At 33.7% G+C, this 21,854-nt stretch overlaps 1 protein-coding gene across 1 annotated transcript in view; it reads right to left on the bottom strand.

The window, feature by feature from the left end:
* LOC132739686 (uncharacterized) overlaps nt 1-21,854 on the bottom strand; it is a 120,588-nt gene that overhangs the window by 72,784 nt on the left and 25,950 nt on the right. The window contains exon 3 of the mRNA XM_060727450.1: nt 2,251-2,385. Coding sequence (XP_060583433.1) covers nt 2,251-2,385 — 135 coding nt within the window. The remainder of the gene's footprint in view (nt 1-2,250; nt 2,386-21,854) is intronic.

The following is a 21,854-nucleotide window of genomic DNA, read 5'->3' as shown; positions in this document are numbered from 1 at the left end:
ATGAAGGCTTGCAAATTCACCAGTTAATCACAAGTAAAAATGGTGTTTTCATTGCAAATCCCTTCGTCATTCCTTTGGCAATGTGCAGGAGGGGGGGGGGGGGGGTTAGGGGCTGGCGCGATATGAAAAGATAAGTGCTCTCTGTCCTTGCAAAGTAAGGCTTGCACTTTGTAGGTCAATGTGGTGGTTTTTGTATTAGCCCCAAAAAATGGTGAAGTCATATCCAACAAAGGATTTGACTGGCTCTTACAGAGCAGAATCTTTAATTGATGGGAGTTTGAAAATACATAAGCCTCAGCAATTTCTCTGTAGTGCATGGGCTGGTGTGATCATCGACTAGTACATTAAACTCTTTTTTTTCGATGGACTATAAAATTCCTGCTGGTACATGGTATGTGAAAACATGGCTGTGACTTTGCATAGTGTTCAGACCAATAACAAAAGACTCACAAAAATTAAACAGCCAACCTAGACTCCTAATTTACACTGAGGTAGCACTCATACATGTTTTTTCACCGTAAAATTCTATTTTAACTTAAAACAATAGAATATTTTTCTTCATTGAATTTAATAGCCATATCGTTTCAAACAAATGTTCACAAAAATCCTTTCGAATTATAAAATGCTGCCATGTCAACCTTTTTCATGCATTCTTATAGATTCTAAAATATCATGTCTGAAAATAGGCTACATATTTTCTATAAATATAAACCACTGAACCCATATATTCTGTGACACTCCTGTTTCTATAACAGTTGTTTTGATAAGTCTTGACAAATAAATAATTGGAAAAAAAATTTAAGAAACATATAAAAATTCAAAAGCTGACTTATCATTAAGTGTTTTATTTCCTTATCACTTCAAACTTCAACAGAAATATTACCTGATTTTTTTCAACCATGACATCATTTTTAGCATATGTTTCGTCTCATGTGTGTTTTTATCATACAGCAGCAGCATGGTCCACTTTGCCAGAAAGTCCATAAAGGGACCTTACTTTGCAAAATTTAAATTTAGGATTATCTCCCCTTTTGATATGTAGATATTCAACAAGAACTATCAAGTTTGATATGAAAATGTAAAAGCTTTGACAGTTTTTGAAAAATGGACAATCACAGAAAAATTTACCAACACAGATGCCAACAAGTTCCACTTATTTTCTTAGTAAAATGAGCTAAAACACTGGTTGGTTCATACGAAGAAACTGTCAAATGATCTCAAGCAGAGGCAAGTTATTGAAATAAGCTGTTGAAACACTATTTGCCCATTTTTGGGGGGGTTATTTTGAAGTTGCAATAAGCATAATAAAGATAGTAAAAGTCATATGGTGACTATCCAGCTTCACAGGTGGGAGAAGAGCTCAGGTTCTCCTCTATGCACAAGTGAACACCTGAGTAGAACCACTAACATTCTAAAAGCTAAATCAATAGCTACCTCACATAAGGCCACAGAAAAATAATTTTTAGACTCTCATCCTCGCCCGCCCGTATCAAAATCTTTCCGCTCCAAAATAATTTATTTTCATAAAAAAAATTGTTCATCTCGCAGACGTCTGTGGACGAAAATTCGTCCGAAAATCGTGGTCGAATATTCGCGGGACGAACGCATAAAAATCAGACTGAGGTCTACAGCCTCTGGTGATCAAGATTTTAAATACGTTCGTTTTCGATCAGTAAAATTGTCAAATTGTTCGTCATAGCTACAAAAATGTAAAAGATTATTGTAAGTAACAAATCTTACAACATTTAGTATTATTCTCATTAAAATATAGATTTAAACACTTTTGTTTATTCATACATTTCTGTTTTTTCAGGTCTTAAAAGTGATGGATAAAATAAATTATAATTATAAATTCCACCCACCCGCCCCAATTATTTCTTGAAACCTGGATGAGAGTCTAAAGATTAATTTTCTATGGCCTAATAGAATCCCAAATCCCTTGCTTGCTTCAAACTTATAATGCCGAGGGGCAAATGGTTTAAAGTCAAAGACCTTAACCACTTAGCAACAGATGCTCCTCTATTCTGAGCTTAACCCTAAAACTTTTTTTTGTGAAATTTCATAAATAAATCACTTAGAAACTATCCAGTCAAATCCTATTACTCCAATGTACTAAGCTTCAAAATTACTGCAAATAATACCAAAAGAAGGATGAATTTGTACAATAATTAAAGATAAGTTTTAACTTTTGTCAAGCCAAGCCTTACATTAGGATACATCTGTATATAATATACAAATAAAAGATACTACCATCAGGTGAGCCATTGATAGGTTTAGGTGTCCTTGAAGGTATTGATGTGGTCCTTGCTGGTGTTGTTATTCCTTGTGTTGACCTCGAAGGAGTGACTTGTGACAAAGGGGCACCATCAAATACAGCATAATCATCTGAAAAATAAACAATATTGTGTTGCAATACTCCTATAATATAAAATACCATAACACCCACCCAAACCCTAGTTAGACCAGTAGATCAGAATTTCTGATATATACATACTGAAATAGAATGAAAGCAATAATGCACCTGTCAGACCAGGGTTTCTGATAATATATGTATACAGTATGTTTTTAAAACAAAAATCTATTAGACTTGGATTTCTGATCTATACAGCTGAAAAAGGACACAATTGCAAGGGCATAATGGCAAGGTAACAAATGAGATGCAACAATGATAATTCCACAATGATGAAGGCAACAAACAATAGACATAATGGCAATATCATTATGATTAAAGGCCACAATCTTAAGTCACAATGGCAATGTCACAATGGTTAACGGCCAAAAATACCGCCTCCGCGGTCGAGTGGTTAGAGTCGATGACTTCTAATCCAGTTACCTCTCTGGCGTGGGTTCTATCCCCGGGAGATGCTTTGGTAGTTTAGCGCGGAGGAAGGTAGTCAAGTACTGGTGTAACTCTCCAGGAACGATGGTTAGGAAACTACCCGCCTATATGACTGAAATACTGTTGGAAAAAGGCGTAAAATGACACAAACAAACAAAAAATAACGGCCAAAATGGTAAAGTCACTATGGTAATGTCACATTGGTTGAAGGCCATAATGGTAAAGTCACAATGGTAATGTCACTATGGTATTGTCGCAATGGTTAAAGGCCAAAATGGTAAAGTCACAATGGTAAAGTCACAATGGTAAAGTCACAATGGTAATGTCACTATGATTAAAGTCACTATGGTAATGTCACAATGGTTAAAGGCCAAAATGGTAAAGTCACAATGGTAATGTGACAATGATTAAGGTCACTATGGTAATGTCACAATTGTTAAAGGCCACAATGGTAAAGTCACAATGGTAATGTCACAATGATTAAAGGCCACAATGGTAAAGTCACAATGGTAATGTCAAAATGGTTAAAGGCCACAATGGTAATGTCACTATGGTATTGTCGCAATGGTTAAAGGCCAAAATGGTAAAGTCACAATGGTAATGTGACAATGATTAAGGTCACAATGGTAATGTCACAATGGTTAAAGGCCACAATGGTAAAGTCACAATGGTAATGTCACAATGGTTAAAGGCCACAATGGTAAAGTCACAATGGTAATGTCACTATGATTTAAAGTCACTATGGTAATGTCACAATGGTTAAAGGCCAAAATGGTAAAGTCACAATGGTAATGTCACTATGGTATTGTCGCAATGGTTAAAGGCCAAAATGGTAAAGTCACAATGGTAATGTGACAATGATTAAGGTCACTATGGTAATGTCACAATGGTTAAAGGCCACAATGGTAAAGTCACAATGGTAATGTCACAATGATTAAAGGCCACAATGGTAAAGTCACAATGGTAATGTCACAATGGTTAAAGGCCAAAATGGTAAAGTCACAATGGTAATGTGACAATGATTAAGGTCACTATGGTTATGTCACAATGGTTTAAAGGCCACAATGGTAAAGTCACAATGGTAATGTCACAATGATTAAAGGCCACAATGGTAAAGTCACAATGGTAATGTCAAAATGGTTAAAGGCCACAATGGTAATGTCACTATGGTATTGTCGCAATGGTTAAAGGCCAAAATGGTAAAGTCACAATGGTAATGTGACAATGATTAAGGTCACAATGGTAATGTCACAATGGTTAAAGGCCACAATGGTAAAGTCACAATGGTAATGTCACAATGGTTAAAGGCCACAATGGTAAAGTCACAATGGTAATGTCACTATGATTAAAGTCATTATGGTAATGTCACAATGGTTAAAGGCCAAAATGGTAAAGTCACAATGGTAATGTCACAATGGTATTGTCGCAATGGTTAAAGGCCAAAATGGTAAAGTCACAATGGTAATGTGACAATGATTAAGGTCACTATGGTAATGTCACAATGGTTAAAGGCCACAATGGTAAAGTCACAATGGTAATGTCACAATGATTAAAGGCCACAATGGTAAAGTCACAATGGTAATGTCACAATGGTTAAAGGCCACAATGGTAAAGTCACAATGATTTAGGTCATTGTGGTAATGTCACAATGGTTAAAGGCCACAATGGTAAAGTCACAATGGTAATGTCACGATGATTAAAGGCCACAATGGTAAAGTCACAATGGTAATGTCACAATGATTAAAGGCCACAATGGTAAAGTCACAATGGTAATGTCAAAATGGTTAAAGGCCACAATGGTAAAGTCACAATGATTAAGGTCACTATGATAATGTCACAATGGTTAAAGGCCACAATGGTAAAGTCACAATGGTAATGTCACGATGATTAAAGGCCAAAATGGTTAAGGTCATGATAGGAAGGCCAAACAGGTAACTAAGGTCACAGTGGTTACAGGCGACAATCACAAGGTCAAAATGGCAATCTCACAAAACTGCTGATTAAATGGACTATGGTTACAAATTTTTTTTAATGACAGATGCCTTCTGACAGGGATATAATTTATGCCAAAACTTTCTGTTCATTTACTTTTATATCTTCCTGTTTTAAACGAGGGGAAATTAAAAGTAACAGTCACTTGAGTATGAACGCACTATAAAGCTTTTATTAATTTGTTACTATTTTGGTGTGGGTTTTACCCTTTATTGTGACATGCATTATTTGTGTTTCATTATGTAACATATTATTACTTATTAAAGAGATGTCAATAATCAGAAACAGGACTGAACAAAAGTGCAGGTCACATTATCAGGTCACGAGTCAGAGAGACATATGGTGTGTTACTAATTTTCTACCTTTACTATTGTCAGAACATCACCTGACAGTGCCATGTACTGTACCACACTAAACAAACTACATCATTCAAGGTGCAAAAACACAAATATATGGATATATATTTTGACCTAGTTGGCAAAACTTTGCATAAAGGCTGTACAAACTTGTTGCCTTTGTAAAAATATTAACAAACTTAGCAAACCAGGAAACTGGAAGACCTGAGACGTATATACGAAACGAATTCTAAATGAACAAAATATGATGCACACCTTGCATATCTGTGATACAAATTTATACTAACTGGTAATTTGTACACACAACACAAATCTTAAATGCTCGTAATGCAAAATTAATACATTGTCTTGTGCACCCAATATTACATCCCCAACTCTTTCCCCCCCAAAAACACCCTGTAGTTACTGCTTTGGGACAACCTTTTTTTTTAAATTAACGACCCCTGAAATTAAGGAAATTTAAGTTAAGGAAAAGGGGAGTAACTTAAGTTAGCTTATTTTTCTTCATTTAAATATTGTTTGTTTGTTTGTTTGTTTGTTTCATTTTACGCCTTTTCCCCAACAGTATTTCAGTCATATAGGCGGGTAGTTTCCTAACCATCGTTCCTGGAGAGTTACACCAGTACTAGACAACCTTCCTATATTGACATGACTGTTTCATATTCACACCAAAAATACCTCACAACAAGTATAGCAAAGTTGTATACATGAGATATTTTAAATGTTTTGCCTCACATTTGCAAACATTTTTCCTTTTTATTGCTTGGGGTTTTTAACCGTTTTTTAATATTATCATAATGCACTTAACAATAAAACGACACACACATACTGAACACACACACACACACATATAACTAGATATATAAATATATTTAAACATATATTAATACATGATGGTTGAATCATATCAGCTATATTGATCTACCGAGTGGCTGCCTGCTGACACAGTCTCTGTCCTACTGACACATAAATTCCCCGCACTTTGATGTGGTTTCCTTCCGCAAGTCAATAGTGATTACTAGAGCAGCAGGTCGGAACAGGAACAATATTCCCTGTACATAAGTACTTTAACTATGCCTTCTGGATAAAATGTTCCCTATTATTAAGATTATCATCACTTTTCAAGTATACGAGTACTAAATAATACACCTCATGGCTATTATGTTTTATTGTTATTAAACATTATAGAAAAAAATTACTTCAGCAGATGTATAATATCCCATATGTGACAATAATTTACCATAAATTATAGCTTTCAGTGATATACAGAATTTTCTCATTTCAGTGTGAGGACATGGCAGCAATTTATCACCGAGACGATAAATCATTTTTCATAATTTTTCTGTTAATAACCGTCTGCATTTTATGACAATAAAGTAAATCTTTGATAGGACCAGCTGTATATTGCTATATGCACTCTCTTATAATTTAAGACTTTGTACAATTGACTGCTAAAATCTCTTAAATTTACAATTCATAAAATATTAAAATCATAAGACTATTTCTAGAATTTGTAGAGGTGGAGTGCGGAGGGGTTAACAGCATTATGTAACGGGCATGAAGACTGGAAAACATTAAAACACTTTTCTAAGTGCATTATGACAGAGAGGGGATAATTATGCAGTGGTCTTCTTCCTGAATATAACATATTCATTATCAAAGCATACTGTATTAATTAAAATACATGAGCGACGGTAAAAAATTGCAATAATGCATCTTATGCAATTTTCTTCATTTACGGACCTCACACAGTTAAAGTAAGTAAGATTTATAGTCTGCCATTAAAATTCACGATGATGTGCCTAATGGCGACATTTTCATCAGTTACCGTTCAATGTTATCCGGTTTTTTACCTTCGGTTTGTGCGAGGAATTCAAACGAGATACACACTAATTTGTCAATTCAACAGTTCAGGCCGAGACATAATTTAGTGTTTAAGGCAGCACAAGGTGACATTGTGTAGACTGTCTTGCCAAATCTTCAGAACAATGTCTCCTGTACTGTCATTAAAATTAATTTAATAATCGGTCAAAATCATGCAGATCTTTCTTCTTTTTTTTTCCCATTCAGTATTGAGCACCATTTCAATAAGCTATGCAATAAAATCAAGATGTTTATTGCCCTGCAATATCTATTCATTCAAACTCTGAATGAATTTTTGACTGCCATGCAGTATCAGCAAGCAGTGTTATAGGACATTTTCCTCATACAAGTTAGGGTGACGCATAATAACATTTAGTTCTCTGAAACCCTCTGCAAGTTTTATTTACGATATGTTTTTTGTTGTTTTTTTTTCCTGTTTTTATTTGAGGCAACATAACTGCTGAGAAACAGCTTTAAATAAATAAAGATCATCAGTAAAGTTAGATTTGTCTCCCTTTTTTTCTCTCTAAACTTCAACTTTCCTGTACTAACTGACTAATTAATATAAATATTCTACTGAAATGAGAAGAAAGAATAAAATTTATTTTAAAGGGTCAATATAACTTTAAGCACTTTATATACATGTATATAAAATATTTTAATGGCCATAACTTTGTTTGAATAAAAATTCAAGGTGTGTAACTCTGTACAAAAGTCAAATTTTGCATTTTGAAGTACACTGTATTGTTTAATCATAAGCACTGGTTTTCATAGACTCTCACTTGACACTATAATAATGACTGCAATTTTAGTATTTTCATACTAAAAATGGCAAGGTTTAAATTTCAAAAAGGCAAATCTAATGCAGTAAAGCTATTTGCATGGTGTCTAATAAGTAAAACTGCACTCATTAACTTAAAAAATCAACATTTGCTGAGTTCAGGATAACATAATCTATTACAGTTTCAAACCTCATGTAAATATGTCAAATGGCATAAGAGTCTTTTTGAAGAAGCCATGGAAATATATCACCCTTGTTAGCAATTTTATAACCTTTTAAAACAGCATAAATTCTATCAATCACAGTGTCTGGTCAGGGCCAAAAAACCCTTCTTTGTAGAGGCCGAATATAGGCTACTTCCCCAACCAAACTAGCCTCTTTTTTTCCCCAGTTTGGTCCTCAAAATTCCCCAGTCTTTTGAAATTTCCCATAGAATTTAGAACAAAATTAAATGATGGTGTTGAATTAAGGATTTTGACTGCCTTATTTGTATTTCCCAGTGCTTTTTGCTTTTCTATTTTAAAGAACTTGTTAAAAGTTTGTGTTAAATTTGAGACCCCTTTTCCCAAAGTATGCCAAAATCACGCATATTTTCCCCAAGAAAAAGGCTGAGGCCCCTTCCCCAAAAATGGTGTTTTGGCCCTGCTGGTAAAACAGCCAGCTAAGATTTGGCTTTTAATATATTAAGTCATTTTTGTAATTTATATGCTATCTTAATCTTTGCTCTGGAAACAGTCCATGACAGTTCTGAACTGAAATATAAGAAGTGACTTATCCAACATAGTACAGGCACTGAACAATCTGTAAAATGAGAAAAACTGATACTTGTTGACAAGGGGCTAAGGAACCCAGTAATTGGTAAGCTAAAGTACTCTGTGACTGGTATCAGATGCTAAGAGGATAAGGTACTTTGTGTCATCTGTGATTGGTTCAATTCCAAGAGGACAAGCTTCTCTTTGCCTAATCTGATGCCAAGAGGCCAAGATACTCTTTGACTGATTTAATGCAAAGAGCTAAGGTACTTTTTTTGCCTGGTCTGGTGCCAAGAGGATAAGGAAAGCCATGCTTTTAAGGGCTCAAATCTTGATGTTGACATTCAGAATTTAATATATCATAAATTATTACTTGAAATACAAGTTATGCAACTGAATGTTACAATCATAGTACACCGATGATAAGAAAGAAATGGGTTACAATGCACTTTGATAATGCTGCAGCTAAAATGTTTGCAATTTTTTTCTCCAGCAAGACTACATGCAATCTTACCATAATGCATTGTGCTTTTTTGCGCAAGATAATTTATCAAAGTAGAGAATGCACACTATTTGTGCATAGTAATGAAATTTAGCAGCTGCGTTCAGATATTTTGGATATTTTCCCACGTTCGTACCCTTATTACACAATATCATTTATATCTGTCAGAAACTACTGTCAAAAACATTATTATTTGTGTCGATTTATTTCTGCATAATTTTCATATCTACGTCAGCTCATAAATTCAATTCCTGAAAATACTGGCTTTAATTAAGATGAAAGCTTCAAATCTTTTACAGTATCTTTTGGAAGATTGTTTTATTTTTGTTTGTTTTTTTTACTACTGAAGATGAGAAAATTCCATGCTTTCAATAACATCAAGCTAAATTACATTTGAGATGTTTTCAAGAATAACACCCATTATAGCCTTTTATTACCATATTGTTTTTTTATTGTTTTTGTTTTTTTTCTCAAAAAAATCTTATTCAAACTTCCATTGTAATTTCAGAGGTGATATTTTCAAAGCAGAAATTTTACAATACACTAACACAGTACTAGTAACAGGCCAGGTTGCCTAGTATTTTGTGGGTCTCTAAGTAATGCAGAAGTAATTGGATATAAAACAATTTGTTTTTGTATAGTGCCACTGCCACCAATGCTTTCCAGCGTTTTAATTGTAGTAGATTGGCTATAAGACTAATTGCAACACTGATATTCAATCCAATGTTTATTTAACTTAAACAATTTAAAAAAAAAATGAGTTGCCTCAACTGGGATTTGAACTCCAGACCTCTCGCTTCCTAAGCGAGCACGCAAACCCCTCGGCCGACGGAGTATTGATATCTTAACGGTCTGAAGAAAACCATATTATTCTAAATTAGGGTTTGTAACAACGCTAGCTGTTGTTTAACACTTGTGTAAATAATCATGCAGCTTACTATAAGCATGTATATCTATAAAGAATAGAACAATATTAGAAATCTTCGACCATTCGGGAATTATTTTGCTTGAAAATTAATGCGCCTGTCATGTGACCATATTTACGCAGTGATCTCCCCTGAATTTTTCGGCCTTAGTGTTACATATAAAGGGAAGTAACCGCTTCAAAAAAGCGGACTACTTTCGGCATTTGCAATTAACAGCATTACAGTCTGAAATTTCGCTACCATTATTTGTTTGGTCTGACGACCCAAACAAATAAAAAGAAAACATACTTCAGTGCATGCCATTTTTGACCCTAGGGAACTTTCGTAGAGGTCCACTTAGGCTAATATGCCAGATAACTAGAAAATCAAACTTGAGAAAAAATGTACTAAGATTTTAAGAAAAATTAAAGATTATGCTAAATTTCCCCTCAGTTACTTTAATGCAGTAAGGCCTATTTTGCATGTTTTTGGTGATTTTTTCGTGAATTGTAAGTGCTGTTTGCAATGTTTAAATTACTTTCTTTGTTCACTTCAGATATTTTACTTTTAAATACAATTTCAAAATTTTCTTGAAAATCTGGAGGCATGCTGCTTCATACAATCTCTCATTAAATCATAAATAAATAAAATCCAATGACCTTAGATAGTAACATAAAACTGAGCAAAGATTATGAAATGACAAAAAAATTAGTATGACCTATTTCTGCTGAAATGATTAAAAGTACTGTAAATTGAGAAATAATTGTTAACATACTACATGTAACTTAAGGCAAGGTAATTTTATTACATCTTAACACTTAAAATACAGACAGTATTCTCAGAAGCATTTAATTATTGTATGACATAGTTTACAAGAACTCTTACCATTAATTGTCTCACATACAAATTGCACCTTCTAAGAATTAATTATGAAACAATCAACCCTATAACAGTCCTTTTCATGACATTCTTGATCTTGAGCACATTATGAACTGTTGTTTATAAATATGTGACAGAAGCCTTACTCTGAAGCTGTTCAGACCCTTGCATGAGAGGCAGCCTTGCAGGATTGCCGATTGCGTAGGTTCAAACCCTGTCAGGGACAAGACGTCGTTTCCTTGAGCAAGAAACTTTACATTCACTGCTTAGTACAGGTTTGTTCCAGGAATGGATTTAAGTGTTCCAACACAATCAAACTAAAATATATTTGTATAAACTAACAGACTTTCGTAAATGATTGCCTAGATGTGCTGACAGGCCTGGCACTATTAAGTCCCTACAACTCCAAAAGTTCGCAGTACTACAGCATTTCTTTAGAGTTGACCACAGGTGAACGTCGCGTTGCCATGACTTACACTATACCCCCATTCCTCCTCTACAACAAGTATAGACAAAAATAAATTTTATGAAAAAAAATAAAATATTTAGTCATAAAAAAATTTTTTCCATAAAATTTATTTTGACATGTAACTTGCCGCATATGAGTCAGACTCAAAAGTCAATGACAAAATACAATGACAACTATCGTCTAAATAATAGAAATTCTCGCATATTCCTCTGACATGAATATATGTATATGTCTATAGAGATGCCGTTTTGTTAGTTAATCTGCATAAGATTAGCAAAATGTCCTTGGAATGATGAATATTAGTCATACATAGTCACACACAGATGATAAAAGTACACAAATTAAGGTATGCAGAATAATCCAGAATGAAACGAGCATGAATATTAATGACATACAATGACCTTGACCTATATACGACTTGTAAAGTACATCTTAATTAAGCAATTGCTACAAGAACTACTTTTGTGTATTAAATGAGAAGAAGACATAAGTGAATCATAGCCAGGAGGACTTGAACACGCAGAACAAAGTTTGATGATGAAAAGACATGCTTGGTTAAAAGAATTTATTTGTTAAATTGCCAAAATACATTATCTTTACTATACTGCAAGCACTTCTAATTACTATAATAGAATAATATTGTTCAAAGCGTTTCTTTAGTGTCATTTTCAACGAAAGACTTTCCAATTACCAAGTACAGTGTATACACTTATTTTGTCAAATAATTGCAACATGAAAATTTGATTTTCAAGGGCAAATTTAATTAATTTATCAGAACAAGAAATGATCTAAAATAGTTACAGAATAAGTTTAGTTAAAGTTTACGCCTTGAAATCTGGAGTGCCACGAAAAATGCTTATCATAATTATATACCTAGTCTCATAATAGGAATACTTGCATTAAAATCTAAAAATTTAAGACAACTAATGATTAATACTCACATTTTCTAATCTGACCTTGGACCTTTGCATGCGACCTTGACCTTGGCCAAAGGGACTTGAATTTTGTGCACAACACTATGTCTAACAATGATGAACATTTGTGCCATGTATAGCAAGCCCTCTTCTATGCATGTAATAAAAGTTTCACAATGGACAGAAGTGTTTTCTACTGACCTCTAAGTGTGACAGTGACCTTTGGCTATAAACCTGCTTCATGTATGCAAAACTAAGTTTTGTGATTGTGTACATTTATATAAAGTATTTTTTTTACTAAGAAATGTCCATTCATGTACAAGATATCCTCTGCACAAGATTTTTCATTTAAACAACTCTGGTGACCTTGACCTGATTTTGTGTGCAACACTGCCTCATTTGTATAAAGTTTTTCTCAAATCCAACCATGCAAGTAGATCTACTTTGAATTTAATCATCTCTGGTGACCAGACATTGACCTTGCATATATACTGATAATGGACATTTTTTTTGTTCAAGATTACTTTATTGTACATACCTTTTTTTTGTTCAAGATTACTTTATTGTACATACACAAATATTCATATTTCTATCTGACCTTTGACCTGTAACTGTGACCTTGATTGCAGGGAACTAAATTTAGCATGTGACACAGTGCCTAGCAATGGGGGCACATAATTGTAAAGAATCTCAATGTGTGTAGAAGTCTTTGCTCTGGGCTGAAAGGACTATGACTTATTAACCCATTACTTCATTGAGCATTTTGTGAAAAATGGCTGTTTTCATTGAAAAGTCTCCTAGTGTTACAAGTTCAAATTGCTATAAAACTATAAAAACTGCTTCAATACTTATCAAACTTGGCACAAATGTTGACTGGACCATTGCCCTTGCAACAACATGCTCAAGGCTTAAATTTTCTGTTACCATGGCAACGAGGGGACATCTCAAAATTGCCAAAAATCACTATTTTGCGTTGGATTTTTTCCATCAAAATTGATTTCAAAGTGCTGTAACTTCTCAATGGATTGAGATAGAGTCAAATGCTTTTCAGCGTTGGTTACACGTTACCTTATCAAAAATTTCTTTGTGATGAGGGGGACTGCCGCCCCCTTCAAACCCCCCAAACAGAAGGGGGCATATCCCCCTTCTGGCATCCCCCTGATGTATCTTTTGGTTGGGGGCGGTTTTTTTAACAACACTTCTCAGACAAAAACAAGTGTTGGGGGCCTAAATAAGGCATTCTTTCACCGTTTGAGACAACAAAAAGGGGGGGGGGGAGCGGGTGAAAAAAGCGTTAAAAGGCGTGTATATCGTGTAATGGGTTAAACAGAAACGTATGTTAGATGTCCATGCAATATATATATAAAAACATGGCAGCACAATTTCTCAGACTCCAAAATATGGCTCTAGAATTATGCCTCTTGTCTTAAACTCGTGCCTAATGTCATGATAAGCACACATTTCAAGTTTCTTTAAAACAGATGAGCTAAATCTGAATGTAAGGACTTAAATACTCAAAGAAATCTTTTTATAGGGATTATATGAATAATCAATCATAATGGAGGTCTTTTGTACACATGACGATGTCTCAGTGTGCATTGTTAAAACAAAAAATATCTTAAGTCTATCAATTATTTTCCCTACACTAAATTCAATGATGAATGCATGAATTTTAATGGGGGGGGGTGCAAATTCACCATTCCGCAAATATACCAAAAAAGTAGGTTATCAAATTGAAAAGTTCAATTATAAGACAAATTGTATTCATAAAAAAAAGTCCCTAAAATAGTAATATGCCCAATTTTTCACCCTATTAATAGTGGCATTTGAATTCAAAGCAAACACATCTATTTGCTTTAGATCTATTTTTGAAATATACAACAAAAGACTTCAGGAAAAATGTTTTATTTGACTTTTCTTTGTACAGCATTTCTTAAGCAATTGGTTTGAGGAAATCAAACACGAAAAGTTTAAACCAATATTAATTTTCAACCTATTTGAAAATTGTATAGAATTTTCCAAATTTAATTTTCAAATATGCATGTACTTGCCTTTCAGAGCAGGTGCCTTCAAATCAGCAAGTTACTAATTAAAAACTTGGTACTTTAGCTTAGATCAATCAAGATATTGACTATTTTTGTAAAAGGTTATCGTTTGAAGTTTAATTAGATAATTAACACTGTCCAGTATTTAAGCATAGTAATCCAAAAAGTACAAATTGAAAACTTTGCCTTAACCCTAAAAGCTAAAGATTTAAAATGGATATTTTTTAATTTAGACAAAACTTTTGATCATTTTGGAGAAAATTTCAAAAATAAGTACTGATTATCAAGGGAACAAGTTGCAGACCATGATCAGACAGCAAGAATGAGCCAGCTGATCAGTCTGTGCTGGTAGTGTAGTTGCTGCTTAGTAACATTGGTTGGTTAAGATTTAAGCTGGATTGCAAAACAAGTTTTTTCAACTTATATCAATCACTTTTAAGTCTGCTTCCTGGAACCAACCAGTACTGGTGTCATATGTAAAAATATGGTTGTGACCTGATTAGGGCTCAAACCCATGATCCCTGGGTCAAGAGGCAGACAACTTAACAACTAGGCCACCGCTCCCCTTATTAATTGGTTAAAGTGAAAAGGCTGATTCTATAACCTTATTGGCACCTCATCTGCAATAGTAACATTATTGTTTCATTTAAATTGGAGGAAATATTATAGTGCATGTACTTTAACTTACACACTTGATACATTATTGAAGCAAGTTTAGAAATGTTCCCCCAAACAGACTACAACCAATATACATAATGTGGAAATTTCCCCTTGGGCTTTCGGTATTGCCAATATAATCAGAGAACACTTTATCAGTTAAGTTCCAAATCAAATATTTACATTGCAAACTCTTGTGCTTTGAGATCAATCGACAAATAATAAAATGAAAAGTGTGCCAGTGTGTTAGTGAAACATATTGACCTATTTTTTTTTCTCCCTTCTATTTTCATCTCATTGAAGAATACTAAAAGTGCATTCAAATATTACGATAACTGCCTAAGCTTATCTGTAGTGCAGTAATAAATAGGCACAGCCAGGACTTCGGTGTAACACTGTCGTATTTAGTTCTTACACATAAAGTAATTCAGCCTTTATCATCTTTGAGCAACGACAGTGTTAAACCGAAACCTTGACATGCCCGTTGCATAAATACTGAGAATATTGCGCAATAAGAACTTTTTTTTCTTTTCACTGTTGAGCTGTCAACAAATTTATCATCAGATAAGATGAGACCACAAAACGTTGATTGAAAAGAAGATTTTAAAATAACCTAGTGACCAACTTTTCATATGAATTCTTTAGAGACATAAGACATCACCACCAATTGCAGACTGTCAGTATTGAACAGGGATCTTTTAAAGTAACCTCATGAAAATATGACTTACATTATAGTTAGATAATAACACTTTCCTTTATATAAACATACAAGATTGTCAGATGGGAAACAGTTTCTTACTTTTGAAAACAGTACGGAAAAAAAAATGCTCATAAAATCACGAAAGGTATGTAATGTGATATGATGGCAACTTGTATAAACCACTTTTCTATTATTAAGTCGCAATTTACAAAACACATATGTTACCTAACTGTGTAATAATAACGTCCTATCTACATAATGATATGCTGCAGCCTGTTCTAATCTTTCTGAAACAAAGGCAGTAAAAATCGGTCACTGTATAAATATTTATGGATTAACCTTATCCGCCCTAATCTAGGTCAAATTGATAGCTAAATATTTACGTAAAGTACATCTTTGAAGTATAAATATAACTTATACTTGCAAAGCTTGCATTTTAAATATGACATCTAGGCAAAGAAAGGCAAAAAATAATAATATCTCAAGCTCAAACTACCAAATTAGCTATAAGATACACCATGTCTCCTTTCTATAAACTCTCAATTTAACAAGATCTTTTAAGTTAAAGCCAATTACTTTTAACAAAATGCAGATCAACTTCACGGCATTTGCCCTTCAGATTTGAAGTGGAAAAGTTGGGAATATTTGCAGAAAACAGTTAAGTACTTTAAAAGAACAAACAAACACACTAGATGATTAGTTAACAGCCCGATTTCAATACCCCTATCTGAAAAATTTTGTTACTAACAGTCAAACAAAGATTTAGGTCTTTTAACCTAATTCATTGCATAATTTTAGTCATTTTATAAATTTGGAAGACTTTAGATTACAGTCAAGGTCATTGGTGACACTCTGAAGATGACAGATTATTTGAATTGCCAGGCAGCCATTATGGCTTCTCTTTAAACAAACAAATTATGAAATAAGAGGTGATCTCTTGATTCTGTATGTTCACTATAAATAAAATCTCAAATGACCTTTTTCTCATTTTCCAACTGAATTCAGTTAAGTTATCCTCCATTACCTAGATTTGGTGAACATTTGGGACCATGTTTTGTATACTGACTAAAACCAACCAGGAATTTCCAAGGAATTTGTTACCAAAACTTTTCCAGGAATAATAAACACAATCATTAGAAAAAGTAACAGAAATGTCTGAAGAGACATCAGAGCTCAAATCTGCCTCTGCTATGATAAACGTCAGTAAAAGGTTCATTATCACTACATACAGAGCAATGGCAAAGCCCCAGTCACCTTGGCCTGACTCGCAGTCCCGATAGTCCTTATTGTCACCTGTGTGCCATTACATGTTAACTCCTATTAGAATTTGATTGGAGTTAACACATTACTGCTTCAGTAAGATCCAGTAAAGCTCCATATGGATGATCCAGACTTATGATGACCATATCAGAATGTAAAGGAAGTTGTTGTTCACATGTATGATCAACTCAAAGCCAATGAAATATCAGCTTTCTCAATATACTGCTTGTAACTTACAAGAAGTAAGATTATAGGACAGGAGAAGTAACAGATAAAGAATAGCTTTGGTAATGCTGAAATGTACATTGCAATTTCTTATGGCTCCAAGAATCAGCTGTAAACACCACAAGCTTGTAACAGGTGCACAACAAAGTAGATACCAAAGTTCATCAAGAGAATGCTGGATTAAACCAGCCACAAAACAAATCAACCATAGGCACATTATAATATACAGGGAAGAAGGCACTGCGATGAATCAAATTATCTCAAGGTAAAGTACCATATTGAAAACAGTCTAGAAGGACCTGCTTTGTATAAAATCAATGAGCTCAAAGTATTGGGCAAATCTTTTTTTGCAATAATATTAATAATAGTTATTCATTGCTGATGATCCATAAAAATTACATGGCAGTCAATGACCTCAGATGAGACATGAAACTTTAGATAGGCTGGCTCCAGATTAAACCAAAATGACATCACCTATTTATGATATTTAAAGAAAAAGGTTAAGCAACTCTATTAGCCCTAAATCAAACTTTTCAATAAACTTATTGGTGGTCACTGACCTATGTTTAATAAAATGAGCTTACATCTTGTCTAAACATAGAATTAAATATAAAAACTACCCGCAAGTCTCTAAAATTTGAGTTCATGCATCTAAGGTTAAATGAAATTTTTATAACATTGAAAACAAACAGTCCTAACAAATCCTTGAGGTTTCAGCAAAAACCACAATCGGTCAAACACCTACGATTAAAGGTAAATGACAGATAAAATGTCAGGGGACTTGAAAGCTCTCACTAAACATGGCCACACATTTACTGATAAGCAGCAGATCATGGATAAGTCAGAAACATGTCACACAGCAGGACACATGGCCCATGACACTCAGAACATGGATTTTTTTTCCTCAAAAGTAATCCAAGTTGAACCAATCTAACAGCAATAACAAACTTGCTTCATACCAGCTCATGTAAAGCCGAACCTGCCTAGCACATGTACTTGTCCCATCTTTTGACTGTTAGTTGTTCAATTTAATCATTTTGCTACTGAAATCCATTGGATTAACTCTTGGCCCCCTGGCAGCAACTGAATCTACCCAATCCACCAGTGCTGTAACCAAGATCAGCTGGTACATCCTATGAGTTGATTGTACAAAGTTATCAAGGTTTAAAACTTTGGGTTAAGCTAAATTTTAGAAAGGACTTGGAGTTAAGTATGGTATATTTGTAGAAAATCAAAACTGAATGTATGATTGTCTTCAACAACTGTAACATGCTCCACACCAAGTTCCAACTAATTGTACTACATGTTGAGATATTATTCTAGTTTAGGTATGAGCAATATCTCCTCTATAAAGCTTGCAAGATTCTGACCTTGAACAAAATATCTCAGAATCTAGCTTTGACACAAAATATTTTGACAAGGTCCACACATTAGGTCAGAAGCCCAGACTTCCTGTAAAATATTGAACAAAATACATGTAGACTGGTTACAGATAGTGAGTTGCATGGAAGATGCTCTGAAATGGGTGTTGTTTCATTCTCAGTCATGATCTCATCAACATAATTTTAAATAGCATCACAAGGATATTAATAATCAAATATTTGTATCCGCCAACTAATTGATAATTTCCTGTTGTCAAATTAAATGATCACGTTGGCTGGTTTAAAAATTAGGCCTGATTAAGTGATTTTACAGAAAATGGACATAACAATGTTGACATGTAAGTTTATTTCTTCATAAATTCATTTAAAAAAACAACACAATTTTACAATAGAGTGTTTATGTTTTGATGCTAGTATGATTGTGCGGGCCTCCAAGTTTTCTATATATAGCTATGATTCAGCTGAGATCATCTGCTGCACAGCCAATGCTTGCAATGAGTATTCAGTAATATAATACACAAGGAACTGAATAGGGCAAAATTGTTTAGAATGTGTACAATAGTCTGGATATATATTTGATTCTGTAAATTAATGTTATTTATTTTTAAGAAATAGTCAATGATATCAAATAAGCTGCTCCACTGAGGTCAAATTTAGGCCTGAAAACATAAAATTTGAAAGTCTTACAGATCAACTTGGGCACAATCAAATGGTACAAAAAATCGTGAAAAAGATATTTCCAGTCCCATCATTTAAAAAAAAACTTGGCGTCCCTTTAAACATAATTTTACATTATTGTGGGCCGTTGGAGAGTAGCCTCCATTGACACAAATATTTATATATATTATATACTTTTAAATGAAATATTGAGAAATATTGATGAAATAAAATGTGTATTTTCATTTTCTGTATTTTCACTGTAAAAAATTATTTTTCACTGCAGTGAAACATATTTTCCGTATTTTCACTGGTGTCTTGCCGGACTACTTTCTTTTAAATTCTGCCAGTACTCAAAATTTAAGGGAAAGTCTTTCAAATTTTAATGTCCAGAAAGAGAAAAATGTAGAAATCTATATAATAAACAGAAAATTCAAGTTTTTTCTATAAATACATGATTTATTTTCATCTTGTGGCATGAAAATTACCATATTTCACTCGTGGCTACCGCCACTCATGAAATATTTATTTTCATACCACTCAATGAAAATAAATCATGTATTTATAGAAATAACTTGAATATCCTCTATATATTATACATATAACAAGAACTGTCGGAGGACAGTAACGCTCGACTATTCGAAAATTTGTCACAAGGGTGTTTCATTGAGTATAATAATGCTTACCTATATGAAAACATCAAATTGTAGGAAAAGGTACAAACCCTTCAAGTTTCAATACAATCACAGAGAACAAGTGTGTGAAGTTTCAATCCATTCCCATCAGTAGGAGATACCAGCTTACACACAAAAACTTAACCACGAATTTATGAATCCAAAAGGGGAATAATTATGCGAAAAAGTAAATCAGAGTTATGGGACTTGTGCCAATCATCTTAAATAATCACAGAGACCAAGTGTGTGAAGTTTCAATCCATTCCCTTCAGTAGTTATGGAGATACCAGCTTACACGCAAAAACTTAACCAAGAATTTCTAAGTCGAAAAAGGGGCATAATTATGTAAAAAAGCAAATAAGAGTTATGGGACTTGTGCCAATCATCTTAGATAATCACAGAGAACAAGTGTGTGAAGATTCAATCCATTCCCTTCAGTAGTTATGGAGATACCAGCTTACATACAAAAACTTAACCAAGAATTTCTAAGTCAAAAAAGGGGCATTTTATGTAAAAAAGCAAAATCAGAGTTATGGGACTTGTGCCAATCATCTTAGATAATCATAGAGAACAAGTGTGTGAAGTTTCAATCCATTCCCTTCAGTAGTTATGGAGATACCAGCTTACACACAAAAAACTTAACCAAGAATTTCTATGTCGAAAAAAGGGCATAATTGTGTAAAAAAGCAAATCAGAGTTATGGACTTGTGCAAATCATCTAAGATAATCACAGAGAACAAGTGTGTGAAGTTTCAATCCATTCCTTCAGTAGTTATGGAGATACCAGCTTACATACAAAAACTTAACCAAGAATTTCTAAGTCGAAAAAGGGGCATAATTATGTAAAAAAGCAAATCAGAGTTATGGGACTTGTGCCAATCATCTTAGATAATCACAGAGAACAAGTGTGTGAAGTTTCAATCCATTCCCTTCAGTAGTTATGGAGATACAAGCTTACACGCAAAAACTTAACCAAGAATTTCTAAGTCGGAAAAAGGGGCATAATTATGTAAAAAAAGCAAAATCAGAGTTTATGGGACTTGTGCCAATCATCTTAGATAATCACAGAGAACAAGTGTGTGAAGTTTCAATCCATTCCCTTCAGTAGTTATGGAGATACCAGCTTACATACAAAAACTTAACCAAGAATTTCTAAGTCGAAAAAGGGGCACAATTATGTAAAAAAGCAAATCAGAGTTATGGGACTTGTGCCAATCATCTTAGATAATCATAGAGAACAAGTGTGTGAAGTTTCAATCCATTCCCTTCAGTAGTTATGGAGATACCAGCTTACATACAAAAACTTAACCACAGGGACGCCGACGCCGACAAATGGGTGACTGCATTAGCTCGATTATTCTACGAATAGTCGAGCTAAAAATCCTGCAGGAACAATACAGATCCCAATCAAACTGTAAAGATACTGTCACCTTAGTGCAGTAACATCTTAACTCCTATTAACTTATATAAGGAGCTAACCTGTTACTATACTAAGGTGACAATGTGCAAATGGGCTTAGCTTAACATTAATCAAGAGACTCAGAATTTTTACTATTTTATTTCTTAATAGTTTATGGTACAGCTACGCATTACAAATTTATTAAAATATAAGAGTACATTTATACTGTACATGTATAGTTTTACGCTCCTGTGAAAAATGACAGAAATATATTCTAAACTTTTAAGAAACTAATGTACATAATGCATTATTTAAGGGACACATTTAACACCTATGACACTACATTAACTAGAAATGTGTCATCATGCCACAAATGCCCCCGCATGCAGCCAAAATTTCAGATGTTATAATATTTAGTTCCAAATTTGTTTGCACAAATTATTGTTTTCATTTAAAGTTCAAAGCCCTTAAAACTTTTCAATGTTAACACAAACCATTTCCATACAATGTTCAAGGCACTGAAATTATTCAGTCTTAACCTTTTGAAAATAGCATATTTCATATTTGTAGCCAAAATAATGGCTACATACATTTCCACAAAAG

This window comes from Ruditapes philippinarum, unplaced genomic scaffold, assembly GCF_026571515.1.
Source record: "Ruditapes philippinarum isolate M1 unplaced genomic scaffold, ASM2657151v2 ctg1997_1_1_1_1, whole genome shotgun sequence".
NCBI classification, from domain to species: domain Eukaryota; kingdom Metazoa; phylum Mollusca; class Bivalvia; order Venerida; family Veneridae; genus Ruditapes; species Ruditapes philippinarum.
Note: the sequence above shows the minus strand (reverse complement) of the source record. Positions and strands in the feature narration are given on the sequence as shown.